Source organism: Microtus oregoni, unplaced genomic scaffold (assembly GCF_018167655.1).
Source record: "Microtus oregoni isolate MIOR12 unplaced genomic scaffold, Mior012 000057F_ref0000458, whole genome shotgun sequence".
In the NCBI taxonomy this organism is placed as follows: Eukaryota; Metazoa; Chordata; class Mammalia; order Rodentia; family Cricetidae; genus Microtus; species Microtus oregoni.
Window position 1 is genome coordinate 195076 of NW_024543833.1, and position 17004 is coordinate 212079.

Below are 17004 nucleotides of genomic sequence, written 5' to 3' on the forward strand. Positions count from 1 at the left end.
TAGGTGGGAGGAGTAAACAGAACAAAATGCTGGGAGGAAGAGGAAGTGAGCTCGGAGACTCCACAGCTCTGCTCTCCGGAGCAGACTCCTCAGCAGAGACATCATGCCCCTCTCCCAGCATGAAGCTCCGACCCAGGATGGACATAGGCTAGAATCTCCCCGGTAAGCACACCTTGGGGTGCTACACACAGATGATTAGAAATGAGCTAAATTAATATGTGAGAATTAGCCTAGAAGAGGATGGGCCAAGCAGTGCTTAAAAGAATACAGTGTCCGTGTAATTATTTTGGGGCATAAGCTAGACGAGCAGGCGGCCGGGGTGTTGGGAATGCAGCGCCGCCACCCTTATTACTACATATATATATATATATATATATATATATATATATATATATATCTTAAAAGGACTTTTAAAAACTGGTTTGTGGCTGGGCATAGTGGCACGCACCTGGTAACCCTAGCACCTGGGAGGCAGAGGCTGGCAGATATTTGTGAATTCAAGGCCAGCCTGGTCTATGCAGAAAGTTCCAGGTCAGCTAGGGCTACAAAGTGAAACCTTATCTCAAAACATTGGTGTAGCCTTCTACTCTGAACTGTGGTACTGGTCCCTGAATTAGCTCTCTTGCTGTAAGGACCCAAATTTGATCCCTAGTACTCATATAAAGAGAGGAAAGTGGTGGTGGGTGTCTGTAATCCTAGAGCCGGACTGGCAGAGACAGGGGGTTCCCTAAACCCTGTTGGTCAGTCAGTGTAGCCAAATTGACAAGCTCCAGCTTCAGTGAGAGACCCTGTCTTAAAAACAACAGGCAGAGCTGGAGAGATGACTCAGCAGTTAAGAGCACTGACTGCTCTTCCAGAGATCCCGGGGTCAATTCACAGCACCCATATTCATGTGGCAGAGGTCAATTCTGGCTCTGTATTAAATACAATAAGTCTCTTTCCTGGATTCTGGAACATTCTAGTTCCAGTTTTAGAACTAGAACATAGTTCTATTGTTCCGTTGGGGTGTGCAGCCTTTGAAATTTAGGAAGTTTCTTGGCAGAATCAGGGAGTAATTGGAAAACAAACAAAAACAGATTAGAACCTATGGGCACAACTACTCAAGCTTTTAGTTGAATATTTGATGTGGGGGCTGTAGACTAGAACTATAATAAAAAGCATTTGAAAGAAGAGATGTGTCCTTCTTAACTGTTTGTTTTTGAGATGGAAAACTCAGTGCAAAATTTAGATATTATTACAGAGATTGAAACAAGCTCATGCAAATTAATCTCCACTGCACCCGTAAAAGGAAATTGAAAGTGCTAATGCTGCATGTGGTATACGTACAGTAGTATTTCCTATGTATCTTTGGGGTCTGAATCTGGGAATGACATTCAATGCTTCCTTCTCCTCGGGCTACAGTATCATAGGATTCAATTTTGAAGCTGATAATGGAGCATTTTGTGGCACAATAGCCCACAAAGGAAAAGGAGGAAATAAACAGCCAGATCATTGAAACAGGCAAACAAGACCCTTACATTAGATGCTCACTCCTGGGCTTCTTTTTGTTCGTAGATAGAATTTAATTGAGCATCTAATTGTGTCCATCTCTGGGGCACACCCTCACTTACACTTTCAATTGACGATTTGTTGGTGGTTCATTATTGGTTTTTAATTCAGAAGATGATTTTCTATGCTAATTTGAAGGGGATGAACAGGAAGATATTGTAGGCCTGGCAGACTTTATACCATCAATTTAAAATTTTGTGAGTCAGGCATTGTGGCTGGGGCTCATAAGCAGAGGCAGGGGGGTCAGGAGTTCAAGAGCAACCTGAGATAGAGAACAAGTTCCAGGTTTGTAATGGATTATTAAAAATGCTGCAGGATCCCCGGTGGCAGCAGGCAGCAGAAATGCTGCAGGTCCCCAAGGGGTGGCAGCAGGCCATGTGGTGGCAGGCAGCAGGCCCTGAGAGCAGCCAGTCCCAGGCAGGGACGGCTGCAGGTCCCCGAGCAGTGGCTGGTCCAGGGCAGGGAGACACGCGGTGGGCAAGAGACAGAGACATGGATAGGCACGCCATGCTGAGTGAGGTTGGATATTTATTTAGTGGCTATAGAAGGGAGGGGAGAAGAGAAGAAGAGCAGAGAGAGAGGGAGAAAGAGAGAGAGAGAGAGAGAGAGGAGACACAGAAGGGGGAAGGGGAGAAGTGGGGAGAAGCAGAAACTGCCTCTTTGAGAGGGAGATAGAAAAGAGAGGGAACTCAGGCTGGAAGCTGAAGATCAACCTGTCTCAGCAGACAGGGGAGGGAGTGGGTGTGGCTTGTCTCTTAAAGAGACAGAACAGATCATTACAAGGTTAGCCTAGGCTTTTTACAGAAGAAGAGCCTGTCTCAAAATTACCAATAAAAGAAAACAAATGGGGGTCATATGAGCAAGATAAATTGTGGATATATATAAAATAGTCAACAAGATAAATTCCAGCATGCGTTTAGCAGCACAAGGGGGCATTATCAAGGAGTTGCTAAAGGAGAGTGACCTATTGCATTGTTAGGAGCAGAGTGTGTAAGCCTCTTGATGCAAATGAGGGTCCTAGATTGCTTGGGGCATTGTTAGGAAAGGAGTGTGTGTCTAACACAAGCCAAGTGCAGTTCTAGGTTCTAAGCCATACTAAGCTTGACTGCCTCTAGGAGTTCCTAGAGGGAGGCCATGGGGCCAGGAGAAGAGTGTAATAGACCCATTTACTGTCTGATGTGTTCCTCAGTGAGGAGAGTAACAAGACATTGTTGGGTATTTATAAGCGTATTAGTCACTTTTCTGCCGCTGTGATAAGACATCATGACCAGTTTGAGTTCTTCACCTACTGACGTCTCCCTAGCTTCCTAGTTTGCATTTAGAAGGAAGGAAAGTTTGACACATGCTACAAGGTGGGTGAACCTTGAAGACCTTATACTAAGTCAAGTTTACCGAACACCAAAAGACAGCTATTGTACAAGTGATTCTACTGTGTAAGGTGTAGACCACAGAGGCTAGCACCAGACCCTGACAGTAAGGGACCCAGGATAGGCAGGGTCACAGGAACAGAAGGCAGAATGGTGGCTGTGGAGGCTGGGGAGGATAGGGGCAGGGAGCTGGTGCTTAATGGGCAGTGTCAACTGAGGGAGGCGAGAGCACCCTGAAGGTGGCGGTGGAGAAGTGGTGTACACTTACGTCTATTTTACTACAATAGAAAGTCGCCCACAGGGGAAAAGGGAATGGGCTTGTGGCTCCAGCCTGTAGTTCTAGTTCTTGGGGATGGGAGACAGGAGTGTCAGAGTTCAAGGTCATCCCGCAGCACTTAGCAAGTCTGAGGCCAGCCTGGGTGATAGCTCCAAAATGAAAAAGGAATAAAGCACTACTGCTTTTTGAATAATTAATTATATGCATGCTTTTATTTTATAACATTAGTTTTTAGAAAGCTATGAAGGTCATGTGTGTCATGAGTGTTTGTATATAGATTGATATTTTGACACAGGGTTTTCTGTAGCCCAGAGTAGCCTCGAACTCCCCATGCAGCCGAGGATGATCTTGAGTTTATGACCCTCTTGTATTCTGTCTTTTAATTACAGGGATTACAAACATGTAATCCAGTTGTTTCATCCAGTTTTAGGTTTAAGGCAGTGCTGGGTTTGGGTCCAGCTCTCTGTGCATGCTAAGCAAGGACCCTGCTAACTGAGCTACATCACCAGCCCATGTACACAGATTTTATGACATAATTTGGACTACATAGAGGCCATTTACCCTCCCCCCACCTACTTCTTATCTTTGGTCTCTTTAGATAAGGATAGCTATTTTTAATTAGGAGAAGTGCTATTGTAGATAGATATTTAGAGAATACACCAGGAGAATTTGTAATCCCAGAGTACTAAATGTGCACATTGGCACTACAAATAAAGGCACAAATTCATCCAGCTTGGATGATGGCCTTGTCATGCTGGAATTTCCCTTTCCTGACTCTGTTCTGCTCAGTGGCCTGGGTTCTTGATCTATGGTCATGGCTTGGGGAAACCCATAACTGAGTTGGTCCAGGAACTGGGTTGGACTCTGAGTGAATTAAAGATATATTTTCATGTGATGTGTGTTGTCAAGCTGATTTCTAGGTCACAAGTTTATTTTATTTTTAAAGTGTATCTTATCATTTTGTTTGTATGGGTGTTTGCCTGCATGTATATCTGTGCACCATGTGCATGCAGTACCCCTGGAGGCCAGAAGAGGGCATTGGATCTCGGGGATTAGGGTTTGTGAGCCCCAACGTAGTGCTAAGGAACAAACAACTATCTTCTCAGGAGAGCCATTTCTCCAGCCCCCACAAGTTTATTTTGTAACCACGTTCCTTGACCTGGTATAAGTAGCAGGGGAACGTGTTGTGATTTCCGCACGTTAGGGACCCTCACCCATGGCAGGTGAGGAACGCGGGCAGGAGACAGATTTGCCATGCAGAGTTTGAGTGCGGAGTTTATTGAGATAAAGGAATGGGGGAGAAGAGGGAACGGGAAGAGAGACAAAAAGCTGCCTCCTCAGAGAAAATGGCAAAAAGGAAGAAAGAGGGAGTGGGAGGTCTCTTCAAAGGGACCTTTTTCACCTGCATACAGACTAGGACCCTGGGCTGGTCAGGGTACTGCCTGGGTGCATCCTGCCAGATGTCAGGGCAGGCCAGCATAATGCCTGAATCCTCACAGTATGCATATTTATTTCCTTCTGGTTTTAGACAATAAAAGCCTAGCTAGCTTGGCAGTAAGTTCAGCTTGTCACATGAAGTCCTAATTCAAGTCAGTGTCTCTTTAAATCTACTGACCGAGGAAGAAACAAGCTGGGGACACACACAGGCTTTGCGCAGCCTCCAAGACCACAGAGGCGGGCCAACCTTTCGGCTAGGCTGCTTGGTTTTGACAGCTCGCCATTCCTCTAAGCCGTTATTTCTATAAAGCACTGCTGTGTCTTGCTGTCCCATCTAAATTTTCCTTTTTGTTTACAGTATGAGATGAGAACGGAAGCCCGGCGGAAAAACCTTCTCATTTTGATTTTGCATTATTTAACACAAGAAGGGTATGTTATCACAGTCGATTATGGTGATGCCCCTCTGCTCTGACCCTTTGAAAGCACGGACCAGACATTACTTTTAGAATAGCTTTGTGTTTACAGAAAGATGAGCAGAAAGTATAGTGACTCCATATATACTCTCTCCCCGTCTGTTTCCTATCTTACTATTACTATTAATAATATTACTATTATTATTTGTAGTGTTGGCAGTGGATCCCACAAAGCACTCTACAACTGAGCTCCAAGCCAGTCCTTTATTATTAACATCTCGAGTTAATTCAGTTGATTTGTTATAACTGGCGAGGCCTGCACTAATACAATGACATTCTCCGAGTTCATAGTTAACTTCATGGCATTTTACGACAGCAACAGAAAAGTACCCAAATACACACATATTTAGCAAAAAATGAGGAAAGGCAAGCCAAAGACAGTTTCTTAGTGGACTGGCTTATTTGACTGCCAGCACTTTCAAACTAGTTTTGAACAATGGTAGCATCATTAGATGCCCCCAGAAGCAGGTGACTTCCAGACAGCACTGTTGTGAATGACAGTGTTTGGATACATTTAACATGTGGTGCAGTTACATGTCTGTAATGATAACATTTGGATACATTTAACATGTGGTGCAGTTACATGTCTGTAATGATAACGTTTGGATACATTTAACATGTGGTGCAGTTACATGTCTGTAATGACAGTGTTTGGATACATTTAACATGTGGTTCAGTTACATGTCTGTAATGATAACGTTTGGATACATTTAACATGTGGTTCAGTTACATGTCTGTAATGATAACGTTTGGATACATTTAACATGTGGTTCAGTTACATGTCTGTAATGATAACGTTTGGATACATTTAACATGTGGTGCAGTTACATGTCTGTAATCTCAGGGCTTCAGGGGCTGTCACAGAAGGATCATGAGTTCTAAGACAGTTTGAGCTATTTAATGAAACCTTGTCCCTAAAACAACCACTTGAAAGCAAACAACAAAACCAAAACCACCAGCAAACAAAAATACCCCTCCTCAATACAACAGCATTAAAAAACCCGAACCACAGGCAGAATATTGTATACATAATAAATAAATAAACAAATGAATATTTAAAAAAAAAAGAAAAAAAAAACCCGAACCAGAAAACAAAATCCAACACAAACCATAAAAGCCTATGTAAGGTTCCTTATCTAGAAAAATCTCTTCCTCGCCAGTTTTTCTATGATGTGCTGCTTACAGTCTGCTTGTTCTTTGTGTTGAATCTCTTTGGATCTGCACCCTCTGTTTGCTTTTATCCTTACACCCGACTTAATCTTTTCTCTTCTGTACAACTGCCAGCTATATCGATACGGCTAAAGCACTGGAGGAAGAGACTAAGCTGGGGTTACGGCGCTTTGAAGTTTGTGACAACGTTGACCTAGAAACAATTTTGATGGAATATGAGAGCTATTATTTTGTAAAGTTCCAGAAGTACCCCAAAATGGTTAAGAAGGCGCCAGAGACAGGTACATAGTTTTGGTCTATATCAGAAAGTACATCAGAATGGTATTTCCAGTGCCCACATCTGTAATCCCAAACTCAGGGAGGTGGGGACCTGAAGATCATAAGTCTGAAGACCAGCTTGGCCTATCCCTCCCACTAACCAAAGGTGTTCCTTCTGTGCCTAGAAGAGTAGACCAGAAAGATCTGGAGCCCATCTCATACCCAGAACTGGCCATTCAAACACGATTGCCTGGATTTTTTTTTTCTGAGACAGGGCTTCTCTGTGTAGTCCTGGCTGTCCTGGAACTCACTCTGTAGACCAGGCTAGCCTCAACCTCACAGATATTCATCTGCCTCTGCCTCCCAAGTGCTGGGATTAAAGGTGCATGCCACCACTGCCCTGCCGATTGCCTGGATTTTGACATCCGCTAGTCTTTGTGGAGTTTGTTTGAGGACTGTGTTTTAGGGTAATGAGAGCAAAGCCCCAGTGTATTGAAGGAGCTCTTTAGAAGAAAGCCAGCATTGACTTCTGGAGTGATGGAAAGGGCTGCTGGAAGACGATAAATGACAGAAGACGTCTTGTTAGGAAGACCTATTATCTATCTTGAAAATAACATGGAAATGAGTATTGGGGAAGCTAATAGCTCATGTATAGATAATGAAATGTTTTTGAAAGCCATCAATCTAGATGGTGATCAATATAATGCAAAGGCCCAGGATAGGTCAGCAGTCAAGGAGGCTTTAGCCGAGGGCCTAGGTTTGTAGTAACATTGACTTAGAAGTCTGTAAGTAGGGGAAGTAATTACAAACCGAGGGAGATCATTGTCCTGTTTACAAGGCACTTGTTAAGCCACAGACGTTAACATTTCATGTAGGGACCAGGAAACCAAGAGGAACGTCAATTAAAAATAGCCAGGACCAAATCTAGACTTGAGGGAAGGTCTGCAATTTTAATTTTCTTTCTTTTCTTTTTTCTTTTTAAAATTTTCTCTGAGCTCTCTTCCAGTGAAGGGTTCAGAGCTCAGCTTGTTTGGCTGGTTGTTTGATCTGGGCACTGGCTCCTGCACAGAGAGACAAGCCCTGTTCTCAAGGAGCTGATTTCTAGGTGGACTGCCCTCATCTAGCCTGGCACCCGTTTTCTCCTGTGAGATTGAGCACAGTGGCTTAATTCGAAAGGTCAGTTGGCAGAATTTAACTCAGTCAATGTTCCTCTCAGACTCATGCAATCCTGGAGTGCCATGTGACCCAGAAAACAGTGACAAATTCGTGAAATCTCAGTGGAGTGGCTAGCCTTAGAGGCGGCCTGTTGTGGGCATGGCCCACATGTGCGGCCACGGTGGTTTTACTGAGGCCTGGGTCTCTCTCTGTGTGGCTCCGAATGCCTGAGAAGCTGTGGTCCCTTCTGCTCTCCGGGGCCTTCACTTCTCATTAGAACAGCTGTCTGTGGTCCGGAGGCTGAAGCACACACTGTAGGACCTTGTAAGAGCACTGCGAAAGAACAATGTACCTAAAAGTTTGCTTGCTCTCTCTTAAGACTAAATTCTCCCCCATGTTTGTTTTTCCACAGCAGAAAATAATTTACCACCAAGAAGCGGAGGGAAGAACAACAGAAGGTAAAGTGATTCATGACTTGTCATCATCAATTTAACTTTTTTTTTTTTGAGACAAAGTCTCTCTATATAGCTCTGGATGTCCTGGAACTCCCTCTGTAGATCAGGCTGGCCTCGAACTCACAGAGATCTGCTTGCCTCTGCCTTCTGAATGCTAGGATTAAAGGAGTGCACTGGCATGACAGGCCTGATTAGCTTACCGCTTAAGAGTCTGTGGGATCTCTTTCCTAAAGAGTCTCCAGTGCAGCTCCATGTCTGCTAGCAATACTAGACTGAGGTCATGTGACCTTGGAGTCCCCTCTTGTCGCCACTGCCTAGACTTGAGCCAGCGTCTTCAGATTCTCCCGGGGTCACTGCACTTTTCTCTCAATGCTATCCAGTCTTTCCTGGCCACGTGGCTTCGACAGTCCGGGTCTTCAAGGTTAAAAGATTGATGCCCAGTTTCCACAACATAACAAGTATGAAGATGGAGCAAGCTTCTGGTTTATGTCCCAGGGTTGGCTGGCTTGGGGCAGCAGAGACTGTAGGATTTTGTTAGTATAAAAAAATCCAAAAGCTCGGGGGCAGATGAAAGTACAATTCTGGCAGGAACTACACTGTATACTCAGTTTATGCCATGAAAAAAATCATTTTCCAAATCTTAGAATGTGCCAGAAAAAGGAAACTCAGATTTAGGTAAGTTATTAGGTCTTGAGAGGTGTGCGTTCTGTGTGTCCTTTCAAGGGCCTCGGTTCTGCGACTTCAGTTCCCTGTATCCAACCCGATAAGGAAGAACCAGAGTCCTCCAAAGGGCTCTTGGCATCCTCTGTAGCAATGGCTGGCTGGAGCCCATGCCATAACAGCGGCTGTCACCATCTTCTGCCCGAGCCACCACTGCTTTGCCCTGTCCTTTAGGGACAGTGTCGCTGCCTCGATGGGGTTCTGTTGCCCTGTTCATGGTTCCCGTGCAGCTAGTCGGTCTCTGCTGATGCTAAAACAGCTTGTGCATAGCAACAGCGAGGGCATTTAATAGGCCAGCCTTGCACGTCCTTGGGCTCCGCTTGTCTTTCAGTGCATTCATGCCTGCTGTGTGCTCAGGGCACGTCACTTGGGGTTTCCTCAGTTCTTCTGGGTTGATGTCTGTGTGTGGCAAGCACAAGGGCTGAACCCCAAATGCTTAGTCAGGGAGGAGAATCAGAAAAGCAATGGGCAGTGTTTCTGGCCACTGTGGGCTTTTTAAATTTTATTTTTTTTTTATGTGTGTGAGTGTTTTAGCTGTCTGTAAGGATGTGCACCACATCTGTGCAGTGCCCACAGAGTCCAGAAGAGGGCATTAGATCCCCTGGAACTAGAGTTACAGGCAGTAGTGATCTTAGTCGCTGAACCATCGCTCCAGCTGCTCTGGGTGCTGTTTTATGCCAAGATGCTCACTCAGTAACAGGGTGTGTCATCGGGTTGACTTCCAGTTGTCTAAGTGTTCTTTCCTAATTTTGTGCCTCGCACCAGAGATTTCTCCCAGTTATGGATCTGCTGATAATCCAAGGAAGGGAAGTTAGCTAATGAGACAGGTGACAGAATTGGGGTCCCAAAAGGCTTGAGAATTTGGGGGATTATTTGAAGGTGTGTTGCTTTTGTTTATGCTGCATTTGTTTAACTCTGCGAAGCTGTGATTCTTTGCCTGTCTAAAACACCTGGTGGTCTAATAAAGAGCTGAACAGCCAATAGCGAGGCAGGAGCAAGGATAGGTGGGGCTGGCAGGCAGAGAGGATAGACAGGAGAAATAAGGAAGAGGGGAGCAAGAGAACAAAGAGGAGAGGACATCAAGGGCCAGCCACCAAGCTACACAACGAGCCATTGAGAAAGAAATAAAGAAAAGTATACAGGAATAGAGAAAGATAAAAGCCCAGAGGCAAAAGGTGGTCAGGATAATTTAAGAGAAGCTGGCAAGAAACAAGCCAGACTGAGGTCAGATATCCATAACTAAGAATAAACCTACATGTGTGATTTATTTGGGAGCTGGGTGGAGGGTCCCCTCAAAAGCCAGAAGAATCAAACATCACACAACAAAGAATTTGTGGGATGGGCCTAAGACAGTGGAATCTGATAGAATAAAGCTAGGCTCTCACAAGTCCCTTCCCCACTGCAAGATCAGAGACCTAGAAATCAAGTTAACAGTATGTTCACACAATGTACAAATATTTCACAACAATGCTGGTGCTTACATTTAGGGTAGGTCTTCCCTTCTCTATTGAACGTCTCTGAAAACAGCCTCACAGACATGCCCCAAGGTGTGCCCCATTAACGCCTTCGGCATTTCTTTTTTAAATTTATTTTATGCTTATGAGTGTTTTACCTGCACTTGTGCAGTGCTTGCATAAGTCAGAAGAAGGCATTGACTCCTCTGGAATTGGAATGACAGACAGTTATGAACTGCCACATGTATGCTGGTCCAGCCCCTCACCAGGTGTTTCTTACAGTCCAACCAAGTTGACAATCATAGCAAGAGGTTAGACCTTCTCAGTAGAATTCTCTTGAGCACAGGACTGATGGATAAAGTTAAGGCTGAAGAAGTTTGATTCTATATTCAGAAGAATTTTATAATTATTGGTGTTTTTGTCTTGAGTCATATCAAAGCAAACTTTATGGTTCATTTTGCTCTTGGCGGGAAATCAAAATGGGAGGACCAGAGTTCTGGGCCTTTGAGAGACCCAAATGGATGTTGAGACGCATGTGCGTGTTGTGTGTGTTACCTATAATTATATTTAAACCAACCCTATTAGTAGAATTTGCATGTATGAAATGCTTGATACTCATTTTATGATTATTTCATTTTTGTCGCAGCAAAAAGCCTGAAGGACAGATTTTCTAATGTCTAGGTTAGAGATGAAAAAAAGATGCCCTAGGAATGTTCCGTGTCCACTTCTCATGAGCTGAACATAAGGGTGTGGACATGGTAGTATTGTTGACATGGTATTTATATTAGACATGATCAACTTTTCTTTTCCATAATGAATTGAACTGAGGCAGAAGCTGTCTGAGATCATTTAGAATATGAGAGTCATTCCTCTAGTGACCCTACTGCAGATATCCTGCAAAGAGCTGAGAGGAGAGAGCAGCTTAAGGCATCAGAGCTCATGATGGCCTCTAAGAAGGTCCTGCGTGTCTGACCTTGTCTTTCATTGCAAAATGCAAACATCCCAATACCATTTTTTGCCTACTGATGAGGATGTACTGAACGGATTAGTTCTGCCCTTGTAGTGATGTGTGATGCACACTCAAGCGTGTGTGCTGTGACTCTTATGACAACTGCAGACTCCCTTTGTCCCCGCCACTTCTCGAAACCCCATCTCTACCAGCTACTCTTCTGACTTCCAGTCCCATCACTGTGTTTTTCCAGACAGGAACATACTGATGAGAAATAATTTTACAAAGATGAGTGATTTGTGACAGTAGACATAGACTAAGTTTGCTCTCTTTCCATAGTGGTGTATTTGTGTGTATCTGTGTGCAGTTATCTGTAAAGGTCAGAAGAATGTGTCAGACCTCCTGAAGATGGAGTTACAGGAAATTGTGAACTGCCCAATATGGGTGCTGAGCCCACGCTCTTTTTTTAAAAAAATATTTATTTATTATATATACAATATTCTGTCTGTGTGTATGTCTGCAGGCCAGAAGAGGGCACCAGACCCCATTACAGATGATTGTGAGCCACCATGTGGTTGCTGGGAATTGAACTCAGGATCTTTGGAAGAGCAGTCAGTGCTCTTAACCTCTGAGCCATCTCTCCAGCCCCAGCCCATGCTCTTAACCACTGACGCTATAGGTCCTTTGATGTTTTATACAGAGGAAGGATATTCAGTGTACAGGGTTACAACTCAGACAGAGCCCTGGATCTTCTGGCGTTTCATAACGTGAGAGGACAGACTGTCTCCTCCTGTCACCCCTGGGGATTCCCTGGTCTGATGCTTGTGAGAAGGGTGGGGGATGTTAGCACCGGGAGTATTCTTCCTTAGCAGTGGTTCTCAGCCTTCTCATGCTGCGACCCTTCAGTCAGCAGCTCATGTTGACGTGACCCCAATCATAAAATTATTTCACTACTACTTCATAACTGTAATTTTGCTACTGTTATGAATCGTGATGTAAATATCTGATATGTGAGATATTTGATATGTGACCCCTGTGAAAGGGTCATTTGAGTCTCAAATGGGTCGGGACCCACAGGTTGAGAACTGCTGTTCTAAAGCAATGTTTGTTGTTTTGTTTTTAAATTTTTTTAAAAAAAATCATTCATATGGGTGGGTTTTTAAAAACTAAAGCAACCTGCCAAGCATGGAACCTCTGTGGTGTGACGGAGAATGGAAGAGGGTGGATTGGGGGTCCCTGGGAAGGGTGGGCACTCCAGCTTGGTTGAGAGGAGCCCAGTGAGTAGTCAGGAGAGAGCTGGAGCCAAGTCAACTAGGAGCAAGTACATGGTGCAGCCGCACGAGCCTCACCGTGCTGTGTGCATAGAGCCTCACCGTGCTGTGTGCATAGAGCCTCACTGTGCTGTGTGCATAGAGCCTCACCGTGCTGTGTGCATAGAGCCTCACTGTGCTGTGTGCATAGAGACTCACCTTGCTGTGTGCATAGAGCCTCACCTTGCTGTGTGCATAGAGCCTCACCGTGCTGTGTGCATAGAGCCTCACCGTGCTGTGAGCAGAGCCTCACCGTGCTGTGTGCATAGAGCCTCACTGTGCTGTGTGCAGAGCCTCAGCGTGCTGTGTGCATAGAGCCTCACTGTGCTGTGTGCATAGAGACTCACCTTGCTGTGTGCATAGAGCCTCACCTTGCTGTGTGCATAGAGCCTCACCGTGCTGTGTGCATAGAGCCTCACCGTGCTGTGTGCATAGAGCCTAACCGTGCTGTGTGCAGAGCCTCACTGTGCTGTGTGCATAGAGCCTCACCTTGCTGTGTGCATAGAGCCTCACCTTGCTGTGTGCATAGAGCCTCACCGTGCTGTGTGCAGAGCCTCACTGTGCTGTGTGCAGAGCCTCACCGTGCTGCGTGCATAGAGCCTCACCGTGCTGTGTGCACGAGCCTCACCGTGCTGTGTGCATAGAGCCTCGCTGTGCTGTGTGCACGAGCCTCACCGTGCCGTGTGCAGAGCCTCATTGTGCCATGTGCATAGAGCCTCACCTTGCTGTGTGCATAGAGCCTCAGCGTGCTGTGTGCATAGAGCCTCACTGTGCTGCGTGCAGAGCCTCACCGTGCCGTGTGCATAGAGCCTCACTGTGCCGTGTGCATAGAGACTCACCGTGCTGTGAGCAGAGCCTCACCGTGCCGTGTACAGAGCCTCACCGTGCCGTGTGCATAGAGACTCACCGTGCTGTGAGCAGAGCCTCACTGTGCCGTGTTCATAGAGCCTCACTGTGCCGTGTGCATAGAGCCTCACTGTGCTGTGTGCATAGAGCCTCACTGTGCCGTGTGTACAGAGCCTCACTGTGCCGTGTGCATAGAGCCTCACTGTGCTGTGTGCATAGAGCCTCACTGTGCTGTGTGTACAGAGCCTCACCGTGCTGTGTGCATAGAGCCTCACCGTGCTGTGTGCATAGAGCCTCACCGTGCTGTGTGCATAGAGCCTCACCGTGCTGTGTGCATGGGCCTCACTGTGCTGTGTGCATGCGTCTTTCGAGAACTCCCTTTAAATGTGCTACACTAGTTATTTACTTACCTAGAATCAAATGGTTAGAATATGTTTGTGAAAGTTTTTGTTTCCTTCTTTAGGGTGACAAATGACAATTGTCAAAATTTCCCCAAGATCTGTCAGCAGAAGCCACGACCCAAAACCTCAATATTGAAGACAGGGGACACCAAATCTGTCAAGGACCATTCTAAACAGGTCACAATGACTGCTTGATGTTGTAATATCACACTTGGCTGATAAATGGCCTCAACAAAAATAGCTTATTTCTTTGTTGTTTTTGAAGTTCTCTTTTTAAAATTGCTGTATGGTTTAATTAAACTGTAGAGTTCCCTGAATACTGTAGATGTTTTAGTATGTTGGAAGAAAAAAATGGAAGAAAATGTACAAATTCCTAGATTTGCCAGCTCCTTCTCTAGTTTTAGCTCAGGGTGAGGGAACTGGATGGTTTGGGGCTGGCTGATAAGATCCTCATACCTGAGAGAAGTACAGAAAGGAGGTCTTCCCATCCCAAACGTGTCCTCCGGCTCCCCAGTGTGGTCCAGGAGCAGTCTAAGATACAGCTGGGCCTCGGCACCTCCTGCTGAGCTTCTGCAAAGCATGTAGGGTTACTCCTCACCCCTACCTCAACACTAGACTTTCTAGAAGGGAGGGCAGCAAGAAAAGTGGGTCCAGTAGATGGGTGAAGTCATTGGCTCCCGCCTCAGGAGATCTACGTCCAGAACCTTCTTATCTAGAGCAAATCATTTCAGGTTTTAAAGAGCAAGGGACAGTGGAAATCAGGAAAAGGAACAGCAAAGGTTACTGCTGAGGACAAGTGGGATGGGAAGAAATGATCACGGGATTCAGTTGTCTTGAAGAGGGTTATGTGCCCAAGGTAGAAGGGAGGTGACGTGGGACAGGTGAGTTCCACAGGGGATGGGCAGTCAGAGCCTGGGTCTCCGCTGCTTCCACATCTGGCTTCTCATGGTCCTTTTCCTCCAGGAGAATGTCAGTAATGCTCAAGTAGAGAATGCTGACTTTGGCCTAAACATATCAAAAATCCAGAAGAATGGCACAGAGGAAAAGGCCCATCCACAAAGAGTAAGTGGAACTCAGGACCCTAGGGTGGGACGGGGGAGTTTGTTTCTCTCTAGAAAAAGGAAATCACATAATTTTTGCCAAACATGATCATGGCAACAAAAGTATGAAAGGTTGGCTGTGGAGTAAGAAAGGAATATCCCAGGAGGACCAGAAACCCGGCATGCGATTCTGATCTGCCCGCTCCTTTCTGGAAGGACCTTCTAGAGTGATCCTTCTCTAGGAACCACAGGCTCCCCGTTTGCAAATGGACATTCAGAAGAGAGAGGGTTCTTTTCAGCTTAAAAATTCAGTGATCAGCAGGGGTGTAGTCAGGTGGTAGAGTGTTTGCCTGCTGGTCACAAAGGTCTGTGTTTGCTCCCTCCCTGCTATCAGAAATGGTTAGGAGAGCACCAAGAGCCCTGTGCTGACAAGACAGACATTGGTGTGCGGCACTAGAGTGAGGACAGCCCAGAGGGTCCCCTGCTTGTTTGTTTATGACCTTGCCAAGGGTAGTTGCTTAATGCCCTTCTGCTTAGAGGCATGCTCCAGACTTGAGTACAATTTATTTGTGATCCATGAAGATTAGTTGGTTTAGAGCTGATCCTGTGCTTAATAGATATTTCTGCTCCCCCTTTCCTTCCTCTTCCTCCTTGTTTTTTTATTTTGTTTTTTGAGATAAGGTCTCACTAGCTGGCACAGAACTTACTTTATAGATTAGGCTGGCCTCGAACTCACAGAAATCTGCCTGCCTCTGCCTCCCGAGTGCTGGGATTAAAGGTGTGCACCACCAGCTATTTCTTCTTTTTTTCTGATGAAACTCAGGTCTAGCTTTGTTAAAAAAAAAAAATAGTTTCTCCAAGAGAAAAGTCCCAAATGGGGTGGATGCAGCAAAGGTAGGGGTAGTGGACCCTTTGGCAAGAAGAGTACATGTTCCTCCTGAGGGACCCTCCAGGGTGTCCTTCATTAACTATTCTCCTTCAGCCAAGATGTTGAACCATGGGTTGCTGCCCTACACACAAACTGGTCGCTGTGGTGTGTGCTGGAAAGACTACCAGGCACACCAAGCCTGGGGACTGCCTTCCCTGGTCTGCATGGCTCCCTGGAGGCCTCAGGGAACTGATGAGGCAGGAGAGGATGCATTTGCCTCCCCCCAGAAAATGCTCCCTGTTAGTCCTCAGTGCCTTCTTCAAATTCTGAGTCCCCTGTGGTGTACCTAGCCATGCTGTGGCTTTAGTCTCTTGTGAATGCCTCACACTGATCTAAACGGTGCCTCTGCGCGAGTCACAAGGAAGGGGCCAGTTAACCCAGCACTTAACCTTTGAAATAGTCTACCCGTAAATTCTGTTTCTAGCAGAAATGGCATTGTGTAAAATGTAGATAGATTTTTTTTTCCCTCCTAGATTTTCAAATGTTCATGGGTTGGGTGACAGTGCCTAGGAGGTTTCCCCTACGAGGGTTTCTCATCACTGTGTTAGGGACTCTAGCGTTGGATTCTGACGCCTTGCTGAAGATGTCAAAAGTATGTTGTCCTTTGGAGTACAGGCTGGGGAGTCAGTTTGCCCAAGCCCAGAGTGCTGCAGTGGTCAGGTTGTGGTAAAGCCTTATGTTTGTTTGTTTTTGAAATCTGTAAAATGGAAACCATAGCACTGCCTGCTTTAACTGTGAGGTTGAAAGGAGAGCCCATGTCTTCGCTGCCGCACAATAGACAGTCGGTAAACACTGATGGTTGTAAGTGTGTCTTACCTGCGCTGTTGACTTCCTTTCTGGATTCTAAGGGAAACAGGACTAGAGCTTGGAAGATTATATTAGTTACTCTTTCTATTGTGACCAAATGACTGACAGTGGCAGCTAAAAGAAGGGAGGATATGACTCCCTGCTTTAGGGGATGTCCATCATGGCTGGCAAGGCATGGCAGGGTGTTTGTCTGCGGTAGTGAGAGCCTGAGGTTGAACTCCTTCCCTGGTGTACAGCCAGGATGCAGAAGCTAGAGTAAAGTTAGAGGTAAGTGTAACAACCATCAAAGGACCTCTGGCGGTAACCTAGGTCTGCCAGGCAGGCAGCAGTGCCTCCCGTGCCAGACCCATGCCGTTAGGACCAGATATTCAAACTCATGACATTTCAGAATCAAACATAATAGTAACCA

At 45.7% G+C, this 17004-nt stretch overlaps 1 protein-coding gene across 2 annotated transcripts in view; it reads left to right on the plus strand.

The window, feature by feature from the left end:
• Positions 1-6465: 6465 nt before the first annotated feature.
• The window catches only part of Katnal2 (katanin catalytic subunit A1 like 2), a 39090-nt gene continuing 28551 nt past the window's right edge, over positions 6466-17004 (plus strand). The window contains exons 1-4 of one of the 2 annotated variants that reach the window (XM_041639285.1): positions 6466-6553; positions 8098-8143; positions 13883-13997; positions 14784-14882. In XM_041639285.1, coding sequence (XP_041495219.1) covers positions 6481-6553; positions 8098-8143; positions 13883-13997; positions 14784-14882 — 333 coding nt within the window. In that variant the 5' untranslated portion in view covers positions 6466-6480. The remainder of the gene's footprint in view (positions 6554-8097; positions 8144-13882; positions 13998-14783; positions 14883-17004) is intronic. The other variant, XM_041639286.1, reaches the window with a different exon arrangement.